This window comes from Acanthochromis polyacanthus, chromosome 5 (genome assembly GCF_021347895.1).
Source record: "Acanthochromis polyacanthus isolate Apoly-LR-REF ecotype Palm Island chromosome 5, KAUST_Apoly_ChrSc, whole genome shotgun sequence".
NCBI lineage: Eukaryota > Metazoa > Chordata > Actinopteri > Pomacentridae > Acanthochromis > Acanthochromis polyacanthus.
Window position 1 is genome coordinate 44,722,740 of NC_067117.1, and position 14,572 is coordinate 44,737,311.

Sequence of the window (14,572 nt, forward strand, 5' to 3'; positions counted from 1 at the left end):
CAGATTAACTCCTCCATCACGTTCTACAGATTAACTCCTCCATCATGTTCTACAGATTAACTCCTCCATCATGATTAACCCCATCCAGGGGAAACATCAGCACCGTGTCAGTGGTCGTACCTGGGGTAGGGCCCAAACAGCTGGGTTCTAGTCCCGCAGCACAGAGCGAAGCAAAGACAAAGCAGTGTTAGAGCAGAAAGACTGAGGGTTAATTCATCAAACAGAAGGTCCAGAGGTGGAGATAACGTCCTGAAGCTTACAGCAAACCAAAGAGCTCCCTGTAGTTCTCGTCTCCTTTCCCCTCCGACACCAGACTGTCCAGCTTGTCGATCAGCTCGGCCTCCACCTGCCAACAGACAGAACTTCCTGAGGACGTCTTTAACAGATGCAGCTGAACTAAGGTGTGTCAGGACTCGTCGGCCTACCTGTTTGAAGTTCCCGTTCTTACGCTGCTCCCAGTCCATCATGTCGTGGAAGATGGGGATCATGATGTTCCGGACCTCCACCTGAGGGACCAGCGTCACTCCCAGGAACGGACCGATCATCCCGGGGATGAAGTGGATCTTATTCTCCCCTGCAGTCAGCAAATAAATACGAATATACATAATCAATAAACCAAGTCAGGGAGGAAGAGGAAACTTCAAACAAGATCAGAGGCTCATTCCATGGAAATCAACAAAAACCTCCACTAGAACCTCCTCACAACCTTCTGATGAACTTTATCAATGATCAGAGTTCTACCTACATACTGTGAAAGTTTCCAGAGTTCCAGGTCCTTCAAGTCCAAAGAGGAGAACGTCCCCTGGAGAAAGTTCTAGAGTAGACCAACAGACTACTGGAGAAAGTTCTAGAGTAGACCAACAGACTACTGGAGAAAGTTCTAGAGTAGACCTATCGACAACTGGAGAAAGTTCTGGAGGAGACCTACCAACAACTGGAGAAAGTTCTAGAGTAGACCTATCGACAACTGGAGAAAGTTCTAGAGTAGACCTACCGACAACTGGAGAAAGTTCTAGAGTAGACCTACCGACAACTGGAGAAAGTTCTAGAGTAGACCTATCGACAACTGGAGAAAGTTCTAGAGTAGACCTACCGACAACTGGAGAAAGTTCTAGAGTAGACCTACCGACAACTGGAGAAAGTTCTAGAGTAGACCTACCGACAACTGGAGAAAGTTCTAGAGTAGACCTACCGACACCTGGAGAAAGTTCTAGAGTAGACCTATCGACAACTGGAGAAAGTTCTAGAGTAGACCTACCGACAACTGGAGAAAGTTCTAGAGTAGACCTACCGACAACTGGAGAAAGTTCTAGAGTAGACCTACTGACAGCTGGAGAAAGTTCTAGAGTAGACCTACTGACAGCTGGAGAAAGTTCTACAGTAGACCTACCGACAACTGGAGAAAGTTCTAGAGTAGACCTATCGACAACTGGAGAAAGTTCTAGAGTAGACCTACCGACAACTGGAGAAAGTTCTAGAGTAGACCTACTGACAGCTGGAGAAAGTTCTACAGTAGACCTACAGACAACTATAGAAAGTTCTAGAGTAGACCAACAGACTACTGGAGAAAGTTCTAGAACTTTCTACAGGAGATGTTCTCTTCTATAAACTTCAAGGACCTGGAACTCTGTAAATATTCCCAGTATGAAGGTAGAACTCTGATCATTGACAAAGTTGCTGGATATGAAGAACCAGATGGTTCAGAGGAGGTTCTGATGGGAGGACTGACTGATTTCTTTCCTGAATAACATCAAAATATTCTGTATAAATGTTCAGAAATAGAGAAGGTCTTGAAGCAGCTTTTGGATCTCACCGAGGTTCTGCCACATGCTGAAGAGCTCGTAGGTCATCATCACTCTCATGTCACCGTACCTGCAGACCAACAGTTTCAGTTATACCTGGAGAACATGTTGTGTTGGTTGTGTGAGTGTGTGTGATGGCAGGACTGCATTGTGTTTGCTGGAGTCTTACTTGTCTAAGATCTTCTTCCTCTTGGCAGGACTCAGGTTCTCCAGCTGCAGACTGGGCTGGTTGATGTAAAGAACCGCCAGACTGAAGTAGGAGTTCCACACCTGCTCACAGAATCAGGAGACATCACCAGAAATAAACCCAGCACAAGGCTGCCAGGTAAAGCCATCACTCCTGAGTTAGATCAGCTTCTTCAAACAGGTTCTTAACGGGTCCAGTTTAACAACAATTCAGCTTCAGCTTCATCTTATTCCAGTAATCTGATTACTATAACTCCTCCACTTATTCCAGTAATCTGATTACTATAACTCCTCCACTTATTCCAGTAATCTGATTACTAAACTTCTTGGTTTAATCCACTCCATCTAGACTCAGGTCACAAACTGGTCCCAGATCAATAAAAGCATCAGACTGATGTAGAACTGAAGGTCATGTTCGTCTGACTCTGCCTCATAATGAAGAGAATCAGTTGAACTGGAACCAAACCAAAGTGAAACTAAAGTTTCTGTCCGGGTCGGACTCACCTTAAAGTCAAAGTCAGCTTCTGTGAAGTTCTTGTGCAGAGCTGGAGAGAGGTACTGAGCTGTGGTCAGGATGATGCTGGAACAAACACAAAGAGTACCAACAATACTACATTACAGGTAAAAGTGCATGAGTACCAGCAGCAAAACACGGCTGGAATACTGCAGTAGACGTCCTGGTTTGACTGGTACATTATTAACAGAAGATAGATCTGTCATTTTGAGTCTCATTTATGGAATATTTTGTCCTGTTTTTGTTGGTTCTGGTCTGTTTTTTCTTACTTTTTCTCATACTTTTGTCGTTTTGCGTTTCCTTTTTGTCTCACTTGTGTATTTTGTGAGATTTTTGTCATTTTGTGTTTCATTTTATTCGTTTTTTTATGAATTGTTTTTGTCATTTGTGTGTTTTTTTGTCTTGGTGTGTTGTGTGTCCACTTTTTTGTCCCTTTGGCATTTTTTTGTCTAATTTTTTGTCCCTTTTTGTTTTGTTTTGTGTCGTTTGTCTCATTTTTTTGTCGCTTTGCGTCTCATTTTTGTAATGTTTTCTCCTGTGTCTGTTGTGTTTGGTCCTTTATTTTTTGTCTGACTGTCTTTGTGATCCTCCAGTAAATCCTCCATGGTTCAGTTCCAGGTGACTAAATGTTGTGTTCCTTTGTAGACACTCTGTGATCTGGAAGTTGTAATGTGGAAATGATAAACTGAGGATGAATGTTGATGAAACTGAACTTATTTTTCTTCATAAATTTCAGGTTGTTCCTGATGTTTTGTAAAAAGATAATTCCATTTTCAGAACGTGTTTTTTGCACTAAAACAAAGGAACCATTTGTGGTTATTTGGTCATTAGGCTGTGGTTTTACTGGACATCAGACTGGGCTGAATGTGGAACCTGGACTAGAATGATTCTGTCTCTGCTGCTCTGATGTGTCACCTCTGGATCTTCAAACATCTGTCCGTGGAGCAGAAAGCAGAATATCTAAAACGGCTCAGAGCAGGACTCGGCTGGTTCTCTTACTTGCTGGTGAGGAGCCTCATGACGTTCCAGTCTCGGGGGAAGATGCCGAGCTTCATCAGGTTTCTAAACACACACAGGATCTTCAGCAGGAACTCCTGAGGGCAGAACAAGATGAGAAGGTTCAGAGGTGTCTTAAAACAAGTCTCTAAGTCTGTATCTGCTGCTGAACTCTTGTGGTCTGAGAAGGTCCGGGGTTCTTCTGAAGCCCTCCAGACCCCTGACCTTCTGGGCTTCACCTACCTTCACCTCCTCCTTGCTCTGGAAGTTCTCCATCAGATGCTGGAAGTGGATGTCGGTCATCTGGCGGAGCAGCGACAGGAGGCAGGACACGTACTCTCCCTGCCAATGAGGAAGCCCCGGACAGTCATGTGAGCCAATCAGGTGGAGGCAGGAAGTGAAGCGTGAACAGAGGAATGGAACGGGCTCCGTCCCAAACTGATCCCTGATTATCCTCCAGCGTCATTCAGAGATCAACAGGTGAGGCTGTTCGATCAACTGATGCCAGCTTTAGTCTCAATGTTTAACCCTGAAAGCAGCTACCGGGCTCATCCTCACAAACCAAATGTTGTCTTATCGTCTGTATATTCTACAGGTCTCAGCCAAAAATACACAAAAACATTACCGGAACTAGATCCTTTAAAAAGCAAAAGTTCAGCTGAGGAGCTCCTGAGGTCAAAAAAATGAATAAAACTGTGGGTTTTTCCTGGTTGAACTGCAGTCAGTGTTTCCTCAGACAGACTGAGTAAAACCAAAGATGATGGATGAATAAATAAAAGCAGCATGGATCAGAAACAGAGAACAGAGGAGCAGGTTGGAGATCCATCCAGCATGGAGAATGAACTAAATACTGTCTAAATGTTCAAAATTGTTGTTTTGAATCATTTCTGAGTGACTTTAAACTAATTTCAAGTAATTTTGGACACTTTTGGGTACTAAGGACACATTTCAAGTTATTTTAGAAGAATTTTGAGTCAAATTGGATGATTTTAAGTCATTTTTGACAATTTAATGTCACTTAAAATCATCGGACATGACTTAAAACTTGAGAGCAGAAAAATCTGATGAGCAGACAGTTGTACAAATGTGATTATTTACATCTAAAATGACATGAAATTGAAAAAAATGAGGAAAAATGTCCAGAAATGACAAAAAAATGGCTGAAACTACACAAACTTTCACAAATTGTGTCTGAAATGTTGTAAATCTGTTCAGAACGGCTGAAAAAACATTTAGAAATGCCTCAGAATGTGTCGAAAACGATCCTGAGAGGAAAATCAAAGCTACTGGAAACACGGAGACAGAAAAACATCTGAGGAGACATCAGTTCCAGAGTTTTAACATCTGAGGAAACCCGGTGGTTCAGAACTTTAGATTGAAAATGAAAGCAGAGCTGCAGCTGGGGCTCAGAGGGTCAGCAGCTCCATGTCTGTGGACATGTCTACAGCTGGAGGAGAAGGAGGAGGTCAGACCAGCCTGAGACGGAGCCAGGGACGGGACAAACGAAGATGAAGAACTATGGACGGTGAAGAGACAACCAGCCGCTCACATGCATGAAATTTAGATTAAAAAACTAAGCAGATGAGTCATGCAGAAAGCTGGAACATGCAGCGTTCTGCTAAAGAACAGAGCAGCAGAACGTTAAGGACTGTTTAAGAGAGAACAGGAGGCTGATGAGGCAGGACGGATGGACGGATGGATGGATGGATGGACGGACGGACGGACGGACGGACGGACGGACGGATGGATGGATGGACGGATGGACAGATGGATGGATGATGGATGGACGTGTGGATGGATGGATGGATGGACAGATGGATGGATGGATGATGGATGGACGGATGGAAGGACAAATGGATGGACAGATGGATGGATGGATGGACGGACGGATGGATGGATGGACGGATGGATGGACGGATGGATGGATGGATGGATGGATGGATGGATGGATGATGGATGGACGGATGGATGAACAGATGGACGGATGGACAGATGGATGGATGGACAGATGGACGGATGGATGGATGGACGGATGGATGAACAGATGGACGGATGGACGGATGGACAGATGGATGGATGGATGGATGGACGGATGGATGGATGGATGGATGGACTAGGTCAGGGCAATATGGACAGCCTGCAGGTTACTATGGTGATGCTGAGCAGCTCCAGTTATTCCAGATCTCACATATTTGGTGAAAAACGTAGGATTTTGTGTCGACTAGTACAGGAGGTCCTCCACTTACATCAGAGTTCTGTTCCTACAGATTGATGGAAGTCGCTTTTTGCCCTAAGTTGGAACTCCTAAATGTAAACAAATCCATTCCGTGCATCTCTATATCCATCAGTTCTTCATAAAGTCACGAATGCCAACGACTTTCATGTATGAATCATTCTACTAGAGGATAACAGAACATGTTGACCTGTTTCTACAACGTGACCCATGTTGGTCGGTGTTTCTGTTCCCAGCGTTTTATTCTGTCTGATTTCACCTCCATGCAGACGGCTTTCCTTTTTTCTTCCAAGCATCAGAAGAGTCTGACTTATGCTGGGAGCCATAATGAAGGTAAAAAGTTAGAGAATGTAGCACAATCATTTGTGTCTCATTTTTGTCGCTTTGCGTCTCGTTTTTGTCATTTTACGCGTTGTATATTTTATGCGTTTTGTGTCTTGTTTTACTCATTTTGTCTTGTTTTTATCATTTTGTGTCTCATTTTTGTCACTTTGTGTCTCTTTTTTTTCCACTTTGCGTCTCATTTTGTCTCTTCGTGTCTCTTTTTTTCACTTTGCGTCTCATTTTTGTCGCTTTGTGTCTTGTTTTGATTTAGTCTTACGCTGGGAGCCATAACGAAGGGCAAATCGTTAGTGAATGTAGCACAATCCAAGGTGAAGTACAACCGGAGAATGGAAACAAAGCCGTCTTATATTGCCAAGTGACGACGTATTCATCCGCTCTGTTCGTCAACTAGTTCAACGTAACGACGACATGCTAGAAGTGGTAAACCGAGGACCTCCTGTACTGGATAAAATAGAGAAGGAGCGGGTAAAACAGTCCTGAGATATTGCCCGTCCCTACCCCACAGAGACATGCTGAGGACGGATGAGGGGAGGCAGTAGTAATAGTCGTATTGTTAGTTACTAACAGTGATCTCCGCGGTGCACTGCGGACAGCGTTGACCCCTTACCGCCTCCTGCGATTGGCTCTTGCTCATGATGGACAGCAGCGTCTGCAGGAGGACGTCCAGCAGGGACTCCACCATCATCTCCACCTCCTCCTGCACCGACGTGTCCTGCAGCAAGACGGACACGAAGAGAGGACAGAAAAGTTAACCGACAGTCAGACAGACAGAAAGGAGATAAAACCAGAGTTAAACTACAGCTGGCGTTTCTTGCATGAACTGCTGCTCTGTTGAGTCACTTCTCCTGATGTCAGTGAACATTCCTCTCAGCCTCAATCATCTGATTCTCCAGTGTGTCCCTTTGTGTGTATATTGTGTGTGTTTGGTTGTACTTGTATGCATTAGTGTGTATTTGTGTGTCTCTGTGCTACCAGTGAGCTGGTCTTGATGATTGAGAAGATGGAGCTGAGGATTCCAGAGCAGATGAGAAGCTCCTTCTGCTGCCGGAGATGTAGATGGATGTGATGCAGGACCACAGGAAGGAGGATCCTCCTGGACTCTGAGGGAGAAAACATGCAAGCACCAGTTAAACCATCAAACACCAGTTAAACCATCAAACACCAGGTAAACCATCAATCACCAGTTAAACCATCAAACACCAGGTAAACCATCAATCACCAGTTAAACCATCAATCACCAGTTAAACCATCAAAAACCAGGTAAACCATCAAACACCAGTTAAACCATCAATCACCAGTTAAACCATCAATCACCAGTTAAACCATCAAAAACCAGGTAAACCATCAAACACCAGTTAAACCATCAATCACCAGTTAAACCATCAATCACCAGTTAAACCATCAAAAACCAGTTAAACCATCAATCACCAGTTAAACCATCAAAAACCAGGTAAACCATCAAAAACCAGGTAAACCATCAAAAACCAGGTAAACCATCAAAAACCAGGTAAACCATCAATCACCAGTTAAACCATCAATCACCAGTTAAACCATCAATCACCAGGTAAACCATCAAAAACCAGGTAAACCATCAAAAACCAGGTAAACCATCAAAAACCAGGTAAACCATCAATCACCAGTTAAACCATCAATCACCAGTTAAACCATCAAACACCAGGTAAACCATCAAACACCAGGTAAACCATCAATCACCAGTTAAAGCATCAATCACCAGGTAAACCATCAAAAACCAGGTAAACCGTCAAAAACCAGGTAAACCATCAAACACCAGTTAAACCATCAAACACCAGTTAAACCATCAAACACCAGTTAAACCATCAAAAACCAGGTAAACCATCAAACACCAGTTAAACCGTCAATCACCAGTTAAACCATCAATCACCAGTTAAACCATCAAAAACCAGGTAAACCATCAATCACCAGTTAAACCATCAATCACCAGTTAAACCATCAAAAACCAGGTAAACCATCAATCACCAGTTAAACCATCAAAAACCAGGTAAACCATCAAACACCAGGTAAACCATCAATCACCAGTTAAACCATCAAAAACCAGGTAAACCATCAATCACCAGTTAAACCATCAAAAACCAGGTAAACCATCAAAAACCAGTTAAACCATCAAAAACCAGGTAAACCGTCAAAAACCAGGTAAACCATCAATCACCAGTTAAACCATCAATCACCAGTTAAACCATCAAACACCAGGTAAACCATCAATCACCAGTTAAACCATCAATCACCAGTTAAACCATCAAACACCAGGTAAACCATCAATCACCAGTTAAACCATCAATCACCAGGTAAACCATCAAACACCAGGTAAACCATCAATCACCAGTTAAACCATCAAACACCAGTTAAACCATCAAAAACCAGGTAAACCATCAAACACCAGTTAAACCATCAATCACCAGTTAAACCATCAATCACCAGTTAAACCATCAAAAACCAGGTAAACCATCAATCACCAGTTAAACCATCAATCACCAGGTAAACCATCAATCACCAGTTAAACCATCAAAAACCAGGTAAACCATCAATCACCAGTTAAACCATCAAAAACCAGGTAAACCATCAAACACCAGGTAAACCATCAATCACCAGTTAAACCATCAAACACCAGTTAAACCATCAAAAACCAGGTAAACCATCAATCACCAGTTAAACCATCAATCACCAGGTAAACCATCAAACACCAGGTAAACCATCAATCACCAGTTAAACCATCAAACACCAGTTAAACCATCAAAAACCAGGTAAACCATCAAACACCAGTTAAACCATCAATCACCAGTTAAACCATCAATCACCAGTTAAACCATCAAAAACCAGGTAAACCATCAATCACCAGTTAAACCATCAATCACCAGGTAAACCATCAATCACCAGTTAAACCATCAATCACCAGGTAAACCATCAATCACCAGTTAAACCATCAAAAACCAGGTAAACCATCAAACACCAGTTAAACCATCAATCACCAGTTAAACCATCAATCACCAGTTAAACCATCAAAAACCAGTTAAACCATCAATCACCAGTTAAACCATCAAAAACCAGGTAAACCATCAAAAACCAGGTAAACCATCAAAAACCAGGTAAACCGTCAATCACCAGTTAAACCATCAATCACCAGTTAAACCATCAATCACCAGGTAAACCATCAAAAACCAGGTAAACCATCAAAAACCAGGTAAACCATCAAAAACCAGGTAAACCATCAATCACCAGTTAAACCATCAATCACCAGGTAAACCATCAAAAACCAGGTAAACCATCAATCACCAGTTAAACCATCAAAAACCAGGTAAACCATCAATCACCAGTTAAACCATCAAAACCAGGTAAACCATCAAAAACCAGGTAAACCATCAAACACCAGTTAAACCGTCAATCACCAGTTAAACCATCAAACACCAGTTAAACCATCAAACACCAGTTAAACCATCAAACACCAGTTAAACCATCAAAAACCAGGTAAACCATCAATCACCAGGTAAACCCTAAAGTCCCTACCATCAGTTGACCCTCTGAACTCTTTAGATGTATTTAGAGCCATTTTTTGGGTCATTTTGTGTGCGTTTTTGTTGTTTTCTGTCTCGTTTAGTGGCTCGGTGGTAGTGATGGTCAGATGATGCAGAGGTTTGGGGCTTGTGTCTCTCTTCCTGAAGCAGACGATTCCAAACAGCTCGTATCTAAACCCCGCTGTCACGTGACCGATGGCGTTGAAGGCTTTGGACGCCATCGCTGCTTCACTTCTCGTTTCATTGGCTCAGAAAGTTTCAGTGCGTCCCGAACCAACGGCAGCCTGACACAGGTTTGACAGCTTTGAGGGGTTTGATGCTTTACAAGCTATAAGATGCATCATTATTCACAAAAATGTGGGGTTGTGAGGAGATAGAGGTTTGGAGGGTGAATCTGGTGCACTTTGATGATTTTCATGGTAAATACAAGCAGCACAAGCAGTTCAAAGGTTTGGGATCATTTTGATCTTATACCACCAAATAAGGTAGAAAGATTCTTATGTCCTACATTTATGTTGTCATTTCTGATCCGTAGTTTTCATTTTTAAATGGGTCCCTAAACTACAATTATTTGTAGGTAGGTGTTTGCTCAGCACACAAGAGCTTTCCTGCAGCAGCGACACATCATCCAGATATGGTGAAAATCTGCCTAGCAACCAGTGACCCTGTCATCACAGGAGATCCAGACACTCATCTAAAAATGAGTCCAAAGGAATACCATGTGATCAGCTGGAGAGCAGGAAGAATCTCTGATCCTGTTACACCTTTAGTCCAGTTTTTTGTTTTTTAAAGCTCCAAATGAACCTGAAGCAACATTTAACACTTCGTATTCTATCGTTTAGATTTATTTTTCATTTAATCTGGAATGTGAGTGTGTGTGCATATTAGTTTGGGTTGTTGCTTTGTTTTCTTTTAAAAAATGAACCTAATATTTTACCCCTTTAAACAAAGCACTCAGTTGTACTCGTGTCTAACAGGCATCATTAATTTTAGCGTGTAGTGATGATAGAATTATTGTTTAGTAGAAATGAGCTAAACACAGTCTGTTCTGAACTTTTACTGCTGACATGGACTCAAACAGTCAGAGCTTCAGTTGTGCTCTTAGAAGCTGCTATGACTCCAGATGTCCACCAGATGTCACCAAAGAGCTGAAGCTTTGAATCTTTTCTGCACATTGGTATGGAACGCCTCAGAGCTTCATGAGGTTCACCTGCCATCACTACTCATTTGTTACTTTGTCTTGTTTTGTGTCACATTTCTGTTGTTTTCTTCTTGTTTTATGACATTCTGTCTCATTTTTGTTATTTTGAGTCTAATTTGTCTTGTTGTTTTATGTCCTGCTTCTGTCACTTTGTCCTGTTTTTTGCCCCTTTGTGTCATTTTTTGTCTCGTTTTTATCATTTTGAGTGTTATCTGGGTCGTTTTATGACTGTTTCTTGTTGTTTTATGTCATGTTTCTGTCATTCTGTGTCTCTTATTAATGTTTTTCTATCTCCATGTTTCCTCTCTCCTCTGCTCATCATCAGTAGAAGTTGTGTCTCCATGCTGAATGGATCTCCATCACCTTCCTCCTCTGCTCTCTGTTTCTGAGCCATGCTGACTTTATTTATTCATCCAGTATCTGTGGTTTTACTCACAGGATCATTTTGAACACATTTTGAGGCATTTCTGAATATTTTTTCAGTCATTCTAAACAGGGTTTCAATACTTTAGACAGTTTCTAAGTTAGTTTGTGCACGTTTATATACTTTCAGACAATATTTGAGGTAGTTTCTAAGGTCATTTGGACCAGTTAGCCTGAATGCAGCTGTTTGTCATCAGGAACACCTGCATTCATTTTATTCATCCAGTACCTTTGATTTTTCAGGAAATGTCACCAAGCCATTTTTCACTTTTCTATTGGCAGATTTTTCACTTATTTCAAATAAAAGTTCCTTGAAATAAGTTTTTTGCTTTGTTTTGTTGTGAGAGGAGCATTTTTTGTGTGTGTCTGTGGATCACCTGGGAAGGAGAAGAGCCTGCTGTCCACGGTCCGGGCGATGGACTGCAGCTTCACCACGTCCATGGACTGACCGATGTGCACCGTGGACGGCATGCTGCCCAGAGTCCCGCGGACAAACTCGGCCACCTCCTGCACCGTGAACATCTGCAGCAGCTCGTCGAAGATGGCCGGGAACGAGTTGAGCAGGGCGGCCTGAGGGGGGAGACCAGAGGGTGAGGAGGGGGAGGAACCGGAGGATGGAAGAGCTGAGGGGGTTAGTGAGTTCTGGACCAGAGAACAGCTGAGACACAGGTGTGAGAGAACAGTCCATGTGAGAACAGTCCAGGTGTGTGTGAGAACAGTCCAGATGTGTGAGAACAGTCCAGGTGTGTGAGAACAGTCCAGGTGTGTGAGAACAGTCCAGGTGTGTGAGAACAGTCCAGGTGAGAACAGCCCAGGTGTGTGAGAACAGCCCAGGTGTGAGCGAACAGTCCAGATGTGTGAGAACAGTCCAGGTGTGTGAGAACAGTCCAGGTGTGTGAGAACAGTCCAGGTGTGAGAACAGTCCAGGTGTGTGAGAACAGTCCAGGTGTGTGGAGACAGTCCAGGTGTGTGTGAGAACAGTCCAGGTGTGTGTGAGAACAGTCCAGGTGTGTGTGAGAACAGTCCAGGTGTGTGTGAGAACAGTCCAGGTGTGTGTGAGAACAGTCCAGGTGTGTGTGAGAACAGTCCAGGTGTGTGTGAGAACAGTCCAGGTGTGTGTGAGAACAGTCCAGGTGTGTGTGAGAACAGTCCAGATGTGTGAGAACAGTCCATATGTGTGAGAACAGTCCAGGTGTGTGAGAACAGTCCAGGTGAGAACAGCCCAGGTGTGTGAGAACAGCCCAGGTGTGTGAGAACAGTCCAGGTGAGAACAGCCCAGGTGTGAGCGAACAGTCCAGATGTGTGAGAACAGTCCAGGTGTGTGAGAACAGTCCAGGTGTGTGAGAACAGTCCACATGTGTGAGAACAGTCCACATGTGTGAGAACAGTCCAGGTGTGTGTGAGAACAGTCCAGGTGTGTGAGAACAGTCCAGGTGTGTGAGAACAGTCCAGGTGTGTGAGAAGCAGTCCAGGTGTGTGAGAACAGTCCAGGTGTGTGTGAGAACAGTCCAGGTGTGTGTGAGAACAGTCCAGGTGTGTGAGAACAGTCCATATGTGTGAGAACAGTCCATATGTGTGAGAACAGTCCAGGTGTGTGAGAACAGTCCAGGTGTGTGAGAACAGTCCAGGTGTGTGAGAACAGTCCAGGTGTGTGAGAACAGTCCAGATGTGTGAGAACAGTCCAGATGTGTGAGAACAGTCCAGATGTGTGAGAACAGTCCAGGTGTGTGAGACAGTCCAGATGTGTGAGAACAGTCCAGGTGTGTGAGAACAGTCCATATGTGTGAGAACAGTCCATATGTGTGAGAACAGTCCAGGTGTGTGAGAACAGTCCAGGTGTGTGAGAACAGTCCAGGTGTGTGAGAACAGTCCAGATGTGTGAGAACAGTCCAGATGTGTGAGAACAGTCCAGATGTGTGAGAACAGTCCAGATGTGTGAGAACAGTCCAGGGTGTGTGAGAACAGTCCAGGTGTGTTGAGAAACAGTCCAGGTGTGTGAGAACAGTCCAGATGTGTGAGAACAGTCCAGGTGTGTGAGAACAGTCCAGGTGTGTGAGAACAGTCCATATGTGTGAGAACAGTCCAGGTGTGTGAGAACAGTCCAGGTGTGTGAGAACAGTCCATATGTGTGAGAACAGTCCATATGTGTGAGAACAGTCCATATGTGTGAGAACAGTCCAGGTGTGTGAGAACTGTCCAGGTGTGTGAGAACAGTCCATATGTGTGAGACAGTCCATATGTGTGAGAACAGTCCATGTGTGTGAGAACAGTCCAGGTGTGTGAGAACAGTCCAGGTGTGTGAGAACAGTCCAGGTGTGTGAGAACAGTCCAGGTGTGTGAGAACAGTCCAGGTGTGTGAGAGAACAGTCCAGGTGTGTGAGACAGTCCAGATGTGTGAGAACAGTCCAGGTGTGTGAGAACAGTCCAGATGTGTGAGAACAGTCCAGGTGTGTGAGAACAGTCCAGGTGTGTGAGAACAGTCCAGGTGAGAACATCCAGGTGAGGTTGGGCCTCAGACAGTTGGACTGTGGTCTTCAGGTTTCCTCCAGGTGTTACTTACTGACAGAGCAGACGGCCGCAGAGCGTTGGAGCTCTGAGAGCAGCTGGCCGACCCGCCACCAGGAGCCGGTCCTGGGGCAGAGACCTGGTTCTGGTTCTGGGTCTGGCCCTGGGCTACTGCTATGGGGGACCCGACGCCGGGGCCCGGGGCCTGATTTGGGCTGGGACAAGGCTGGGGGCCCTGAGGTGCATGGGTGTGGAGGAGGCCCAGGAGGAACAATAAGCCAAGAATTGGACAGAGGAGGTGAGGGAAGGAGGTGAGGAGAGGATCCAGGTAGGAGGAGGAGATAGAAGTCAGATTAAAGCAGCTAAGAGGAGACGGGGACACGCTAAAGACCAAAGCTAAAGGATCTCTAAAAAAAAACACCATCTCTGCTGTGAACATGGAGGTCTGGTCAGAGGCTGGTTCCTCCTCACCTGAGTGAAGATGAGCGTCTCCGAGTTGCGGCTGTCCAGACTGAGGACGAAGCGGATGGACTGGAAGAGCTCCTGGATGCTGGAGCGGAACTGGTCCTCCTCCATCCCACAGGTGGCCCGAGAGTAGAGGATCCGAGACTGGACGATGAACTTGAAGAGATACTCCAGGGCCTAGTGAAGGAGACACCAGGAGGTCCACTGGTTTCATTCACATTTTAAGCTTCTACAAACACAAACCGTCCAGGTCCACCAAACCCTGCTGACCTGCATCTATTCATTCATCCAGCAGCTTTGACTTCACTCTCAGGATCATTTGGACCAGCTCTGTGGCATTTTTTATGTTTTTTC

General features: G+C 44.3%; 1 protein-coding gene and 2 long non-coding RNA genes across 4 annotated transcripts in view; 1 reads left to right on the top strand and 2 right to left on the bottom strand.

Annotated features, from left to right (window-relative positions):
- Nucleotides 1–14,494, bottom strand: part of LOC110965027 (dedicator of cytokinesis protein 3-like) — a 43,077-nt gene extending 28,583 nt beyond the window's left edge. The window contains 13 exon segments of the mRNA XM_051948731.1: nt 121–147; nt 261–346; nt 426–574; nt 1,814–1,872; nt 1,972–2,072; nt 2,493–2,568; nt 3,502–3,596; nt 3,742–3,840; nt 6,684–6,788; nt 7,049–7,176; nt 11,626–11,818; nt 14,225–14,395; nt 14,489–14,494. Of these exon segments, the coding sequence (XP_051804691.1) occupies nt 121–147; nt 261–346; nt 426–574; nt 1,814–1,872; nt 1,972–2,072; nt 2,493–2,568; nt 3,502–3,596; nt 3,742–3,840; nt 6,684–6,788; nt 7,049–7,176; nt 11,626–11,818; nt 14,225–14,395; nt 14,489–14,494 (1,295 nt within the window).
- On the bottom strand, nt 935–1,488 carry LOC127534133 (uncharacterized). Of its 2 annotated transcripts, XR_007942126.1 has the most exons (4): nt 1,453–1,488; nt 1,255–1,320; nt 1,090–1,188; nt 935–1,056 (listed from the first exon to the last, which is right to left on the bottom strand). It is a non-coding gene; the product is annotated as an uncharacterized LOC127534133 (long non-coding RNA). The 2 variants fall into 2 exon arrangements; XR_007942127.1 differs by lacking the exon at nt 1,453–1,488 and having other exon boundaries at nt 1,090–1,221; nt 1,255–1,372.
- Nucleotides 11,825–13,909, top strand: LOC127534132 (uncharacterized). The gene is made up of 7 exons (XR_007942125.1): nt 11,825–12,010; nt 12,235–12,383; nt 12,721–12,971; nt 13,009–13,084; nt 13,240–13,277; nt 13,524–13,599; nt 13,639–13,909. It is a non-coding gene; the product is annotated as an uncharacterized LOC127534132 (long non-coding RNA).
- Nucleotides 14,495–14,572: the final 78 nt, after the last annotated feature.